At 38.4% G+C, this 16997-nt stretch overlaps 1 protein-coding gene across 1 annotated transcript in view; it reads right to left on the reverse strand.

Moving 5' to 3' along the window:
• UST (uronyl 2-sulfotransferase) overlaps positions 1 to 16997 on the reverse strand; it is a 171114-nt gene that overhangs the window by 109795 nt on the left and 44322 nt on the right. The window contains exon 2 of the mRNA XM_089530222.1: positions 2077 to 2120. Within this exon, the coding sequence (XP_089386348.1) occupies positions 2077 to 2120 (44 nt within the window). The remainder of the gene's footprint in view (positions 1 to 2076; positions 2121 to 16997) is intronic.

Below are 16997 nucleotides of genomic sequence, written 5' to 3' on the forward strand. Positions count from 1 at the left end.
CTATGTAAATAGCTGGCATATTGAGAAGGTGCTGGACAAAATCCAGGGTTGTACAACCAGACTTCTGCCTGTGAAATAGGACTTTTCTATTCTCCACCTGTAGATCCTTCAAATTTATTCCAGAGAATTCCCCCAACCTATTTCTGGAAATGTTTTAATGGTTACAGTACAGGGTCTTCACATAATGTGCCATGTATCGTCCTTGAAAATTAAACTGTTTAAACTACTAATCATGAACAATTTATGTCAAAGTGTTATATTAATAGCCAAAGGAGAAAAATAAACCAGCTCTCTTCTAAAGTAATATATGCCCAACTGATAGGCAGCTATTTATAAGCCTGGATAACACAGGACAATTTTCTGACACATATGTTAAGTTCCATTATTTCTACTTCATATGTTTAAAGGCAAACCTATCTAAAGTTCACTCTAAATATAATTTACATTGAAGTAAAAGTTGGCAAAACATTTGGTTTAAGAAATACATAGGAAAGAAAGATTAATAAGGACAATGTGACTCTACTGATATGATTAATTGGGAACATCTCTTCTCATTCTTCAAATTCTACAACTATTTCAACAAACCTTTAGACTTTAGAGAAATGACTCAAAGTCTAAGGCACTTAAGACTTCTCTTTACTATGCTATATGGTTCAATAGGCAATTAGCAGCTAGACTGAGCTAGAGAAAAGAGGCAGAAATCTTTATGGTTTCCACAGGCAATCAGCTCATAATTCCACAGTGTAATCTCAAACTAGTGGTTTCAAATTATGAAGGTCAAAGTTACAGCACACCAGTTTTTTTCTGGTTATATGTACTGGATCCTAAAGACCACAGCAGACAACAGAAGCATTTAGTGTTCTACATGCTGGAATTTTTTCCTTTGTTTAAATGTCAAGACTATCCTATAGTTATAGGAGAATGTAATTCTTAAGCAAAAAAAAAAAGTCAAATATCAAGTATCAAATATTGAATATAACTCAAAATAAGTGCTTTCAAAGAGCAGACGGACTGGTAAAGATAAGAACTATTTCTACAATGACATTAATTGTGTAATGAAAGTAATTATGTAATTACGTTTTATAGAGACATTGCATTCCTAGTTGCTTCTTATTTGTTTTGTTTTGTTTTGTTGTTGTATGCTTTCAAGTTGTTCCCCACTTATAGTGGCCCTAATGTGAACCTATTAAGGGATTTTCTTTGCAAGTTTTGTTCAGAGGAGGTTTGATCTTTTTCCAAGGTTGAGGGAATGTGACCTTACTGTATTATAGTGTTGCATTTTATTGTTTCATTCTTGATTATGGCCCGGTACATATTGGCCTTTCAGACGCCCTTGTTACATGCGAGGGTTGCCTGGGGGCTGAGTGCCCACACGTCCCGCAACCCATTTACATGGGCATTGTCTTTGTTACATAAGTGCCATGTGTCGTCCACACAGTGCTGCGCGGCACTTATGTAACGAGTGCACCAGTGGCGCACTTGTTACGCCGCCGCCGCGGCTTCAAAAGAACCCACTTTTTGCAGGTTCTTTTTCTGCCAGCAGGAAGCCACGCCATTTGGCAGCTGAGGCTTCTCTCCGATGGAAAAACAGGCATCGGCAGGCCACCCTTTTTGGGTGGTCTGTACCGTGCCTATATATGTCTGCCCTTTGGTGAAAAGGGCATTACAAATAAACATCATCATCATCGTCATCCTTACTACTACTACCAGTAATCACTCAGTTGGTTTCCATGGGCAAGTAGAGATTCAAATTCTGGTCTCCAGAATCACAGTCCAGTGCTCAAACCACTAGACCACACTGGCCCTTATTTGCTACAAAAACCAAATGTAGAGTACCTTACCTTTCAGAACAAATAGAGATTCCAGACTTTTGATCCCTGATTTACAGTACCTTCCCTATTAGTACAAGAAAGCTCTGAGAACTAAAGCCACTAATGGAAGAAGTTCTTTCCCAACAGGGAACAGGGAAAAAGTTAGTGTCATCATAGCTTTTCAAAGGAATGTGTACGTCAGTGGAGAATGGAGTTGTTTGTTGCAGAATTTGGCTCAGCTTAAAAGAAAAAAAATGCAGCTCACCTTACGAGGGGGAGGCCCATGGTCATCCATGTAAGTGGAATTTCCTAGAAAAAAGAAAAAAGGGAGCTGTAAGTTTAAAATGTCCATTTGTCACATATTGGGCAAGTAACAAACACATAGTAACAAACATTTATACGCTTCTTTAAAGAAATATTTATATGAACAATAGATTTACTCAGCCTCTAGTTTTCTTAAGGAGAATAGTAATGCTGTACAGGGAATGAGAAAGAGATAACAGCTTTCACACTTCCACACTTAGGCCCGAAACAGACAGGCCAAATGCACCACCTTTGGGATGATCCAGGGGTGTGGCGTTCACATGACCCACACTCCCAGATTGGGCCAAAGTCATGCTGCGGTCACCCAAGATGGCCCAGAACCAGTTGCAAAAGGAGTGGAAAAGAAGCACTTCTTGCTGGTGGTCCATTGTGAACAACAGCAGTGGCCAGCCTCAGGATTGTAGTGTCTGGTCGCTGAGGTCCTGCGTTGCTCAGGGCATGCTTGTGGTTGGAGTGGGTAGAGGCTGCTGTAAGTCACCTGTCTGTCAGAGGCCATTTTCAACTTCAGTGAATGTTTATATGCAAACAAACTCCTGAAAGGAAAGATCTACAGCACCTGTTGGCATCATCATTATCCTGCCCTTTTCCCCACCTGGGACTAATGCCAGTTCACAAATGTTTAAACAGATTCATCTTAAATATTTACATCATATAACAGTTGAAAATAAAATTAAAACATCAAAATTAAAAGCAGTTAAAAGCATAAACACTGAAAAAAAGGACAACAAATATAAGCAACACAGCCACAAATGACTCTTTCTAAGAAAGCCGTATTGGGTCACCATAAGTCAACAAGCCACATACACATAAAGAAAGAAAATTCCAGAGCCTGGAAGCAGCTGCCGAAAAGGCCTGTGTTCCCACAAGATGCACCCATGAAGGTGGTGGAACAGAAATAAGGTCCTCAACAGACGATCTCAAGACACGGACAAGCTTGTGCTGAACAAACTTTCATTTAGCTATCCTGGACCTGAGCAGTATAAGGGCATTGCACATCATAACTAGCACCTTAAGTTGTACCTGGAAACAGACTGGCAGCCAGCGGAGCTATAGGAACAAGGTAGTTGTGTGGTCCCTGTAGCCAGCACTGGTTGAAGCTCTTTGGACCAGCAGAACTTTCCAAACATCTTCAAAGGCAGCCAAATGTAGACAGTTTATAGTAATCCAAATGAAATATAACTAAGCCATGAATTACCATGGCCATATCTAAAATTTCAAGCAATGGGTGCGGCTGGCACACAAGCCTATACACTCCCATCCAGTGCTGAAACCTGAACTACAAACTTGTGTTTTCAGAGGGATTGCAATCCTATCCAGCATCTGAATATTATCATTTCTGTATATTTTTTGCTTTCCCACATCTCACATACAACATTTGAAAATTAAATTTCATGTGGAAAGAGCAAGAAGAATACCCAATACTAAAACTACATGTAAAACTTCCCATATACCGTCTAACTAAAAGATTGTATGTACAGCGCTGTGTAAATTTACAGCGCTTTATAAATAAAAGTTAATAATAATAATAATAATAATAATAATAATATATCTAGATAGGTAAAACAGATAGATCTGAATTTAAGATGGATATATGAGATTCAAATTGTTTCAAGATGGCCTTGATAATTTCCTACTGAAATTTAAGATAGATCAATTCTAATAATGTATTTTACTGGCTCAGCACTTCTTCAGCACCATACAACTCACTGGTTATCATCACTATTAATATAAGAGCTCTGTATTCTATTTTTAAAAAACTGTGTGAAAGCACGTGTCCTTGTCCGATTCATTCTTTTAGCATTCAGGTTATTTAAGCTAGTGAACTATTTTCTATCTCTCTCTATCTAATAAAAGTCCAGGGAATTCAGTGTTCCAAGACTGCAACCAAATGTTTATATAAAAGTTGATATAAATGACTTTTTTGAAATGCATATAACAAAACTGATATGAAGTTTGTCTACAATTATTCATATTAGAACCATTATAATCTTTGGATTGTTATGTTACTTTTATGAATGTAGACATTAAGGGAATCCTGAGCAATCACTGTAATTTAAAAAAAAATTAAAGGTAAGGCAATTTTTAAAACCTTATAGTGATAACCAAACATATTTACATACCTTGTAAGTTGTTGGGTTAGACTGGGGCCAGGCTATCTGGGCTGCATCAGAACTGCAGAAATAATGCAGTCTGACACCACTTTAACTGCCATGGCTCCATCCTATGGAATCCAGGATTTGTAGTTCATTGTGACACAAGAGCTCTCTGACAGAGAAGGCAAAATACTCTCTTAAAACCACAAATCCCAGAATTCCATAGCATTGAGACATGGTAGTTAAAGCAGTGTCAAACTGTTAACAGGTGATAAAGGGCTTGTGAAAAATCAGGATTTTATACCATCCATTCTGAATGTTCAAGAAGCCAGTTTTGCTTGAGGGATAAATATCAAGCTCCTCAACCATTCCCATTATGATATTTAACTACTGCTGAATTTTATTCCAAACATATCATTTGAAATTGCAATATGCATCCTGTTTTATTATTTTTGGCATGTATTTCTAAGGGTTTCATAGAAAATGTATGTAGTAAATAAATCTTGTAATAGGAATACAGAATTACAGTTTTGCCCTTGAACAATCAAACAGATATAGTCATCATTAAAACACACACAAACTTCTGACAGGCTAAATTTATGTTAATGGCTTCTCTTTTCAACACTAGCAAAAGCCTGCATTACCCTATGATCCAGCTGTTATTACACATCAGACTTCTCCAACAACGAGAAGTCTGTATGAAGAAGCAACCCTCTTTGTAATTTAAGGCAGCCAACAAGAAACTATTGATGTCAAAAGAATGTTCCTAGAATTCCCTTAGTTTCACAAGATGTGTTCTTTCCTTTAAAAAAAGAAATCTTTCAGTATACCTAGATAATAGCACATTAATAGTTTTATATACCATGTGCAAACATAGCTATTTTTTTCTGAAATATTTGAAATAATGTAAGAATTACAACAAGCTTCTTTCTCCCCCAGAGATTTGTTTCATGTACTCAAGCAGAGAACACTATAATGTAGTTTTCATGAGATGAAGGACTGTTTTGCCTCATGTAAGTAAGCAATAGCAAACACACTGCCCTGTGTTCAAAAACAGAATAGTATATAAGGGGTAGCACAAGTATTGTTCTTTGGAACAAATCCAACTTCTTCAGGGATGCCACTGAAACCACCAATAAGCAATTCAGGATTCCACTGCGTATGCAATACCTTTCATGCATTATCTGTTTACATGTGCCACAATTTGTGATACCACACTCCATCAGTCTTGATTAGATATGATATCTTTTAAAGCTAAGGCATACTGTGTGTTAAGGAGGAATGGTGTGCAATGTCATCATTGTGCCTATTTACAGATTATTTTCCACATACTCAAAGTTTGCCTTAGTCTATGTGGAAATCTAGACTCTGTAGTTGTGTGCATGGAATGCCTGAAACCAGCAAATATAGCCCACCTAACCTTGTTTCTGCATTGTGTTATGAAGAATCTGAAAACGTCTGCATTACTAGATTAGGGGGAATTGTGTGCAATACTACTGGACATCAAATCTCAGCATCCACACCCAGCATACAAAATGGTGAGGAACACTGGAAGTCACAATGCATTATCTGGAGGAATGCATGAATCCCACCTCTGAGCCAGTGGAACAGTGGTTAAACGCTGGTTCTGCAGCCAAAACTTTGTGAATTCAATACTGCAGGGCACCAGGTTGACTCAGTCTTCCATCCGTTCATTGGTCAGTAAAAAAATGTACCCAGCTTGTTGGGGGCAATTGGCAAACATGTAGTTAATGGTTTAGAGAGTGTTTAGAACTATAAAGTGGTATAGAAATGTAAGTGCTATTACTATTGCTATTGAGCTGGATAAATCCTATTAGATGAACCACACATGTGAAGCTTATATTGAGAGCTAGCAGGATGGACTCAACACTGGGAATTTCTGCTGAGTTTTCCTGTTTGTTTGTTTTGAAAAATGAAATGTACCTTTTCCCAATGTATCTGAGGGGAGAAGCAGATCGGTATGAAGGAGTGGCCTCTAGCTATTCCGCCCAGGATTGGCCAGAGACTGCAAAGACCGCATAGCCCACTCTTAAAGCAGGCCACTACTGCGGTCCCAAGGCTGGTCGCTGGCAGGAGTGTTTTTTCTCCACTCCTTTTTCTGGCAGCTTTGCCCCCCCCTCCCAGCAGCCTCAGAGCAGCTTCCAGCCACTCTGTGGGCATGCATTGTATGAATGCCACATCCCCAAAGTGGTCAGAAGCCTCTCCTTTTGGCCTGTCTGTTCCAGGGCTCAATTTGCTTTCTTTAAAGTCATTCTATATCAGGCATGAGCTAAATGTAGTCCAGGCTTGCATGGAGCTCACAAAACTGATTTTACATCCTCAATTCACTTGGATAGCTCTTTGTCTTGTAGAAAGGATGAAGTCTTCAAGAGTGATGGTTCACTTTTTTAATAGCATGCCAGGGGGAGAGGGGAACAAGACAACAAGAGAAGTGATTTGTCTTTGAAATAGGTTGTACATGCTCCTTGTTTAATGAGAATAAAATCATTATTTTATTTCAAGGTGTACACAGCCTTTTTTAATGAACATCTCAACAATTTTTTAAAAAATGGGTAACCATACTTCCTTATTAGAATAAATCAAAAGCCTAACAGTAGGATAATATTTTTAACTAGCAATAATTAAATGTCACACTCAACTGAGATAGCTTTTGAAATGTCCAGAATATTTATTTACAGTGAATTACAGTTTGAAAAATGAAAGTCCAGATCTGCTTATTGAAAACTCACTTCTTACAGCAAAGGGCAAAGACTGCAAATGAGGTTGCAGTTCTATTGACTTACTAGATGGTAATGATCATACAACAAAATATGACTTACATGGGGGAGAAGGAAAGTTGAGAACAAAGTTGCCTTGATGTTCTAGATTGGTGGTGGCTATAACTTCCAATAATTCTGATAGCGTCCTTTTAAATGTGTGTGTGTGTGTGGGGGGGCAGAAAGAACAGTTCAAAGTCCTTCAAATGCCTCTTTTCTTTATTTCCTACAATGCTTCTGACCCTGATATGGACCAAGAGGTAAAGATGGTGGATATATAGAGATGGACATTTTGTCTGAAGGCTCTCTGTGTCCCACAAAAATAAAGGAGTAAATGAGATACCCTGTTGCTGCTGCCTGGCTAGTACGGGGAGGAAGATCTGGAAATGAAGTAGAGAAACCAGGAGAAGGATGTGAATGATGTAATGGAGAGAGAGCAGGAACTGGGAAGACTTGGATGGGGATGTTATACAGAAGGTTATACAGAAATGTAATTACGTTTTAAAACAACTATTTGCAATGTTCGAAGTTCCAAATAAAACAGTAATCAAAATAAAATCTTTAAAAAGCTAGGCAATATTGTTGAAAAGGTAAATAAAAAGAATATACTAACTGTAGAACTTAAATACATTTAAACATGCCTTTTATAGATATCTTTATATCTGTATGTAGAGAGATCTTGTAGCACCTTTGAGACTAACTGAAAGAAATAAGTTGGTAGCATGAGCGTTCGTAGACTTCAATCTACTTCATCAGATGCTTTTATAACTGTGTTTCTCTTTATCTTTCACCAACCCACCCACCCACCCACATCACATTTTAGACATTCAGAATGTAGTCTGGGTTAGGTACTATGAATGTGAAGTTACTGAAGAAGAAAGCTAGGCATCCAGCTGTACTTTGCAATGTTAGAGATGAGGTGATACCAGAAGGCTTCACATTCTTACCTTTTAAATTGATTTTAGGCTGAGTGATTGTTTCTTCATTGGTTTTATGTTTCATGCCCTCTATACATTGTGCATGTGTGTGCATGCGCGCACACACCACACTGGTCCTGGTTTTGTGGAAGACAGACCAGTACAGAGTTTTAAACATAAATACAATGGCTTAAATCCTGTTGTTAGTTTCTATAGCCAACACAATGAATTAATTGGATTCATAAGTCTAGAAATTTTAGTCAAAAATTGGCCCCAAAAAATCTGAGCTGACTTATCCACAGGTCAATGTAAGTATTGTACCTTAATTCATATTTAAAAAAGGAACCATCCCCCTGAACAAAGACAAGAGTTTATTCTGTACTGGAAGCACTGACCCACCTCTACTCTCTCATTCAACCAGCCTTTAGTGTGAGCTCAAACAGTTATGTTTTCTGGAACTGTGTAAATTCTTTGGCATTGTTTTCCTTTGCTTTGTTCTTTAGATCCTTTGTTACATGCCCCTAGATTTTACCCTTGATGTATCCATGGATCATATCAAAATCCCTAATTTTGACTCAAAACTTTGCCCTTGACTTATACATGACGTCAGCTTATAGCCGAATATATACGCCATCTATAAGGTGATTTACCATTCAACAATTGATTCAATAAGCCTACTCTAGTTGGGACAAACCAACTAGAATGCCAGCCAGTATTTTTAAACTTTAGTCTGTAGCTAGCAGAATTTTCCTACTAGTAGTGCAAAATTTAAGTCTCCTGCTCAGTTTACGTGTGCTGGCCTACTCTCCCTATGTATTGTTCTCTCCATCTGAATGGTACTTTACCCAGCCACTGAAACAGCTGAGATGTGGACTGTCTAAAATATGTTTTAAATGGGGGAGATCTGCATGCAGGGAATCATCCTTCCCTTTTATTTTCTATGAATATCCTTTGGCCACATTTTATTGAACTAAATACAATTCAGAATAAAGAAGTTCTACAATTAAGCAATGGGATTAGCAAGAGGAGGTGTGCAGCAACAGCAATCCACGCTTGGCAGAAGAATATTAATTATCCTTTTCCAGAAATTCAGCATTTTTCAGCTGGGAGAGCATACAGACCACAGCAAGGTCCCATATTGTTGGATTATAACTCCCAGCAGCCCTATGAGCAGAGCCATCAGTTAAGGAATGCTGGGAGTTCCAAAACAGCAACATCTGGGAGGCTGTATTTTGTACATCTCTGATCTGCAAAGGAAAAGCGGGATACAAATAAACAGTTTATTATTATTTATTATAATAGAGCACCTTCCTTAATTTCATACACCAATAAATGGAAACTATGTGTTTACAAATATGTTCCCTTTGATGGAATTCATGAAATTCTTAGATTTTGGGAAAACATTTTGGATAGAGACCCAAGGGCAACCAAGACAGGCTACTGAGCCTCATTTAAAATCATAACATTTCTCTTGTTTTCCCCAAATGAATGGTGTGATGGACAGTTTTTCTCACACTAATATGTTGGGGTGTGTGTGCATGATGGCACAAATGAGGTATCGATATAGGGAAAAGAGTTTTAAACCTCTTCAGTGTGTCTGCATGCTGAGATCAGGAAGAATAAGAAATGATTTTTCTTCACAGCTATCATCACTCTTCATTTAGGAGCCTGCAGGGAAACCAAACGGTTGTCTACCATTTCTGGAACAGAAAAGAGCTGAACTATGTTTTTAGCTCATGCTTTACTTTAAATTCTTTGTTTTTAAACCTTTAGTTACTGGCCACTGGTTTTCTTATGCACTTACTCTTTTATATTCAAAGTGAGCTGAATACCTATTTATGGATCATATTTTCTTTCTTCCTTCCCTCCTTCTCCCTCTCATTCTCATCCTTTCATCCTCTCTTTTTTGACTAACATTATATATTAGTCCAATTTGCTTCATTGCTTAATTTTCCAATCTAGGGCATGTTACAGACTGCCCAAAACGGGCGGTCTCACACCGCTGCTGGTTGCAGCACGGAGGAGCCCCAGAATCCAAACCGTGCAGCTCCTCACCGTTGCAAATAAGAAGTGCCAAAATGGCGCTTTTCTTTGCGGCGCAGTTATGATGCTGCGAGGCGCCAATGGAATGGGCGCCACCATTTTGTATGGACTCGGTCCGCATTAGGGTTAGGGGCGTCCAGAAGGGACACCCCTTTCTAACCCTAGTACGGACCCAGTCCGTACTTTATGCCCGTCTGCAATGGGCCAAAGTTTGTTATTTAGACCATTTCGCTTCACAGATGTTTGTCAATGATTTCCAGTCTTAGTCCCATCCTATCCATTTCCAGACACTTTCTAAGCCAATCATCTACAGTAGGAATGTTCTTGTCCTTCCATTTTGGGCATATGTCATTCTTGCAGCCGTGACTGAATATAGAATGTATTTTAAATATTTCCTTTCTCACCTCTCCCTATGGATCGAGGCGGGATTACAACAAAATCACATACATCATACAATCAAACGTTAAAATTTCCATAAAAATAACTCTCCTGTAGCGTAATATGAATTTCTTTCCAAAACTTCTTTGCTACTGGGCATGCCCACCAAATACGGAAGAAGGTGCCTTCCATCTTGTCACATTTTCAACACTTTCCTTTTTCATTTTGGTGAAATTTTGCCAGCTTATTAGAAGTTAGGTACCATCTATATACCATTTTGTAAAAAAATTATTTTACGTCCATACTTAATGTAAACTTTAACTCCTGTCCCCAGGCTCTTTCTCAGTTTTTTAGTTGGATGGGGTGACCAATATTTTTTGCCCATTTGCATTCTTTAACCCTTTCGGATTCCAATTCAGTCTTCAGTAAAAGCTTACATAGTTTAGATATAATGGATCTTTGGGGTCCCATCAGAATCTTGTCTAATTCTGTTCTTTTTTGTGTGTGATGCCTTCTAATTTGAGATTCAATTTGAATCTTTTAACTGACGGTATGTAAACCAATTACATGTATGGCCATCTTCCTCAAGTCCTTTATTTGTTTTCAATCTGGGGATTTCTCCATCCCAATTCAGTAGATAGTAGTATTTTAAATAGCTTTTTTGATGTATCACTTGGCTTATCTTCAATGCTTCTTGAGATGATAACCAATTGTTGTATATTTTCTGTTTAGCTTTATCCCAGACAGAAGAGATCTCCTGATTATATGATCTTTGAATTCTTTATTAATATCTGCCTTTTTATACCATAAATATCTGTGCCAACTGTATATTTTGTTGAATCCTTCCAAGTTCAGTGCCTTTTCATCTTTAACAATATCCAACTCTAGATCCAATTCATGGCACAAGAATAATAGTAAATTTTAAGATCTGGGATTCTTAACCCACCTCTTTCTTTGACATCTTTGGCGGGGTACAGACGGGCAGGGGAAGACGTCTTGGAGGTGTATTCTGCTGAATACGGAGCCTCCAGACTGCCCGCCCCGGGGGCGTGGCTCAGGTGTATGGGGCTTCCACATGGGGGGCAGTGAAGACCCCTCACCTGGGGCCGTTTCTGACCCGCAGTTTCCATACTGCCACCTCGCAGGATGCTGCAAAGAGAGAGGCAGCTTCTGCACGGGCAGCCAAAACCGGGGCTTTTTTTTCTTTTGCCGGCTGGCGGATGCGCAGCTGCGCAGCTGCGGTGCTCAGCACCGGCGGCAGAAAGCCTATTTGCACATTTAAAGCGCCCAGGCCCCTTTAAACTTTTTCCCTCGCCCTGCCCAAGAACAATGGTGGTCTCCTGCCAGCTGGTGATCAGCTGGTGTTGGCATCCTTGTCCGCTTGCACATTGGTAGTGTCACCAGCATCATGGATGCCTCCTCTCCTTTGGTCCCCGCGCTCTTGCTGAATCTGCAATGCACAGCCACAGCTGTCGCCGCTGCCACCACTGTCCCCCTGCCATCCCCCATCACCTCCCTTGTACATATGTAAATATTTAAAGTTTTAGGGTTTTTTTATTGTTAGGTGAAAATGGCACAGGAATGTGTGTAGGGGTTCACTTTAAATTCCAAACTTTCCCCAATTCTAGCAGCGCATGCGTACATGTTGCTCTAGGGTTAGGGTTAGGGTTAGGGTTAGGAGCATTAAAATAGAGTGCAGTTGTGCTGCAGCTTCCACGTCTGCATGGCATCTGACGCTCTAATTAGAGCCTCGGTGCAAACTGCGCATGTTCCAGGACCCCGACTCATTATGCGACGCAGCAGACACGGAGCTTTTAAATGGGCAACTTAAATTAGCAGCGTAACAATTCTGGCGTACCGGTGCAGCAGCTTATAGACGGAGATGCGCAGCTGCGCAGTATATAGAAAAGAAGCGGGGAAAAGCAGCACCTTTTTAATGCCGCTTCTTCCCGCTTGGGGTGTGCGGGCAGCGTGTTCATGGTGGCATTCAGGTAAGGGCCGTCTGAAGGCTATACCTTCATGACGTCATGAACACACCCCTTTTTGCCCGTCTGTAACCCGCCTTTCATTATTTTCCATCTTATTCATGGCCTTTTCCCAGCCCAAATAAATTTTGATAGATGAGTCTCCCATAGTATGAAAGATTGGTTAGAATTTGCAAATTTTGGAATAAAAACATTACTTTGGGCAAGATGTTCATCTTAACTGAGGAAAATCTTCCCATAAGTAATAAATTTCAAGTGGTCCATCTAGCCAAATCCTTTTTTAATCTCTTTCTATAGAGTTACATAGTTGTCAAAAAGTTCACAATTCTTTTTAAAGAGTGTTATGCCAAGATACTTCAATGTTTTACATATGTGAAATCCAGATTTTCCCCCCGAAGACGGTTGTCTTCTTTTGTAAAAAACATATTCAAGGTTAAAATACCTGATTTAGATTTATTAATTTTGAAGCCTGCATAAGTTGCAAATTCCTGGGTTATATCAATTAATTTACCAGTATTTTTGGTAGGTTCTTCCAGAACAATTGCTAAATCATCAGCATAGCCTCTGATTTTATATTTGTGACTTTTAACTGAAGCCCCCTTGATTTGGTTATCATCTCTTATCAAATTATTTAGGATTTCTAGAATAAAAATAAATAATAGCGGTGACAACGGGCATCCTTCTCTTGGCCCTTTAACGATTTGGCATCCTTTAGTTTTTTTCACCATTCACTATAATTTGTGCAAATTGCTTCTTATAAATAGCCTGAATCCAATTTACAAATGTTTCACCAAAATCCATCTTTTTCATTGTTTATATCATGAAATTCCAGTTTACTGTATCAAAGGTCTTTTCAGCATCAAAAAATATTAATGCTTTTTTCCCTGGGTTCTTTTTGTGATATTCTATTAAATTTTATTAAATCATTGTTCTTATATTTTGTTTCATGTGTCTTTGAGGCAGAAAATCTGATTGGTCATCTTGTATGGCATCTTGAAGTATTATCTTTAACCTTTTTGCTAAAATTGCTGCAAATAATTTATAATCAAGATTATAATTCTGAGGAAAAGACCTTATCTGCTTTCAGTATAAGAGTACAGTAGACCCTTGTTATACGCTGGAGTTTGGTTCCAAGATCCCCCCTGGATAACAAAATCCATGGATGCTCAAGTCCCATTAAATATGACACAGCAAAATGGTGTCCCTTATAAAAAATGGAAAATCAACGTTTGATATTTGAAATGTATACTTTTTTTGAACATTTTTAAACCGTGGATGCTTGAATCTGTGTATAAAAAACCCATGTATAACAAGGGCCGACTGTAATATTTGCTTTTGACCAAGAATTTGGTATTCCTCTTTGTTTCATTTCATTAAACAGTGATTGTAATTGAAGGGTTAGTTCCTCCAGGAATGTTTTATAGTATAATGCTGAAAAGCGGCCTGGTCTGGGAAATCTGCCAGATTTCATTTCTTTTATTGTTTCTACAACTTCCATCATCAAAATATTTGAATTCAATGTTTTTTTTTTCCTGGATGTTCTTTTATTTTAAATGAAACATGTTGTTTCATTTAATTCTCTAAACCTTGTTTAAAGTTATCACCTTCTGAATGTTCTTTAAATTAATTGGAACAGTATCTCTCAAATACTTTCTGGATTTGTTTCAAATTTGCAACTTCCTTTTTTCCATAATTTCTTTCTGCAATCAATCTTTTTTTCTTTCATCTCCCTTAATTTGAATGCTAAAAGTTTCCCAGTCTTGTTCCCAAATTCAAAATATCTTTGCTTTGTAAGTTTTAACTTTCTTTTCATTTTCTCCATTGTTGCAGTTGGCAACTGATTTTGTAACAATTTAAGTTCATTATGAATTCCTTTTTTGGTTGAGTTTTGAATCAGTTCTTGTTCTTTAATGTTTATTTCATGTGAGATTCTTTCCAGTCTCTGATTCCTTTGTTTTTTCCATTCTGATTTTTTTCTGAACAAAGAGGCCTTGCATCACCACTTTACTGGCGTCCCATACTGTTCTTAAGTCGGTTCCTTTATTCACGTTTTCTTGAAAGTAAAATTTCAAATATTCTTTGTCTTGTTTTATTATTTTGTCATCTTTTTAATAAATGTTCATTAAGTCTCCATGATAGTTCTTCTTTCCTTTTTTTAATCGTATCAGAATTGGATTATGGTCAGATTTTTTTAGGGAGTATGCCAGTTTCTCCAACTCCTTCATGCAAGTCTGTTGAGATCAGAAACATATCAATTCTCGAGGCTGTAGTGAGGTTCTGAATAAAATGTATATTCTTTAGAATGCTTATTTTGTAAATGCCAGGGATCTACTAAAGATAATGATTCCAACATTGAAAAGTGTGTGTGGAAGTTTTCCCTGGTTTTCTTTAATTTTTTTCTTCAATGAGCCTCTATCAATTACCAAGTTTATTACTCTGTTCCAGTCCCCCATTAAGATGAGATGTTCATACTCCAAGTCTGATATCATCTTAGACAGCTTTTGGTAAAATTTAGACTTGTTTTCTAGGGGACCATAAATTCCTAAAATCAGTACAAATCTTCCTTCTAGATTTGTTTCAACTACTGTATATCTTCCTTCACTATCAATGACAATTTCTTTTGCAGGAATTTGGTTAAATATATACAAAGCTACTCCACTCCTTTTGCTTTTCCTAGCTGAGATAAAAATTTTATCCTAATTTTGGGTTCTTAAAATATTTAATGTCTTGATTTCTGATATGTGTTTTTTGGGGATGGGGGGGGGGGGATTTATAGATAGAGGCTACCCAGCAGGTGGAGCAAACTTCATCTGTTCATTTGATTACCTTCCAAGTCTTTGAAATAATACAGTGTCTTCTGGATCCTTCCTGTGTTTCATGTCTTCATCAGCAGGTCAACTTGTTCTTGGCATGCATTACTAATGGCACATTTCAAAGAGAACTGGAATATGATCTACATGTTTCTACATATTGGCCCTTCCCACATGTTGTAGTTTTCAAGTGTTTGAAGAAGTAGCTATGCTACTTTCTAGCAGTTTAAAAAAGAGGAGGGTAGGGGGAGAAAAAAGGAATGTGGCAGAACCATTGGTTTTTACTAACTAGTTTTATTTTAGCATGAGCTTTTGTGTATATAAACCTACTTCTTCAGATGGCGCTTCTTTCTGCGCCCGGAAGTGGTGCCACAAGGCGCTAGTCACACACTTGCGGCATCACTTCCACCACGTGACGTCCGGACGCTATGCGTCTGCGACATCAAAATGGGGCCCCCGTGTGAAAGGGCGCCGTCATTTTGTACGGACTCGGTCCGTACTAGGGTTGAGGGGCGTCCGGAAGGGATGCCCCTTCTCAACTCTAATACGCCCCTTTCTAACCCTAATACGCCCCTTTGGCGCGAGTGTAATGCGCCTCAGATTTTCATGTTTTATCCCTTATTCCCAATGCATCTTATTAGGTAGATTAGGTTGATAGAATGCAACTGGTCTTTGGTCAGTCACACACAGAATTCCACAGCTGAGTGGAATTTTGAACCAAATTCCTGCAATTTACACAAGTATTTTATTTCCTACATCAGTGTTTCTGAAGCCTTTTGGTAAAGGAAATTATCAATTATTTTTCTTAATGTTGAGACCACTATTATATTTGTGCCCATCAGCTTCAATTGTATCCATGAACTACTTTGAATAGCACTGTAATATTTACACTACAACAGGGAGGGAAATTGGGTGGCTCTTTTCTAGAGGTCATAGCTGGCATAACCAATGGTGGTATTTGCTGAGAGTCTGAATCCAATAATTTCTAAAGGGATCCATGTTTCTCACTCCTGCACCATAATATACAATAGGCTTAAATCCAGTTAGTAGCATCAGATAGTTTAGATCCATAGAAACAATGGGAACTGGTAAATCAATACTGTACTTACGTAAATTCAATTGAATCTATGAATCTATTTGAGACTAGCAAGTGGCTACTTAAACAGAAACAGCTATGTGTGAAATCGAAGGCTTTCATGGCTGGCATCCATAGTTTTTTGTGGGTTTTTTGGGGTATGTGGCCATGTTCTAGAAGATTTTCTTCCTGATGTTTCACCAGCATTTGTGGCTGGCATCTTCATAGAATGCTTGCCTGGAAAAAGTGTGTGTGTGTGTGTGTGTGTGTGTGTGTGTGTGTGTATACATACACACTGTGTGAGCCTGGGAATGCAGGAAGAATACACATGCAAATCACTCCTGCATTCCCAGGCTCACACAGTATATATATATATACCCACTTTTTCCAGGCAAGCCTTCTCTGAAGATGCCAGCCACAGATGCTGGCGAAATGTCAGGAAGAAAATCTTCTAGAACATGGCCACACAGCCTGAAAAACCCACAAAAAACTAGAAACAGCTACATTTGTTTTAAAGCATTAGAAATAGTTGGCCCTCAGTATCCACGGATTGTTTATCCATGAATTCAAGTTTCCATGGCTTGAAAATATTGAAAAATATTTATCAATTCCAAAGATTAAATCTTTGCCATCTTACATAAGGGACATCATTTTACTGTGCCATTATATTTAATGAGACCTGAATATCCATGGATTGTGATATCCATGGAGGATCCTAGAACAAAACCCCAGCAGATACCAAGGGTCCACTAGAATCAGCTTGCTTGAGTCAATGTTAAACGTG

The sequence above is a fragment of the Sceloporus occidentalis genome, unplaced genomic scaffold (genome assembly GCF_023333645.1).
Source record: "Sceloporus occidentalis isolate IW3139 unplaced genomic scaffold, rSceOcc1.0.p SCAF_6, whole genome shotgun sequence".
Classification (NCBI taxonomy): domain Eukaryota; kingdom Metazoa; phylum Chordata; class Lepidosauria; order Squamata; family Phrynosomatidae; genus Sceloporus; species Sceloporus occidentalis.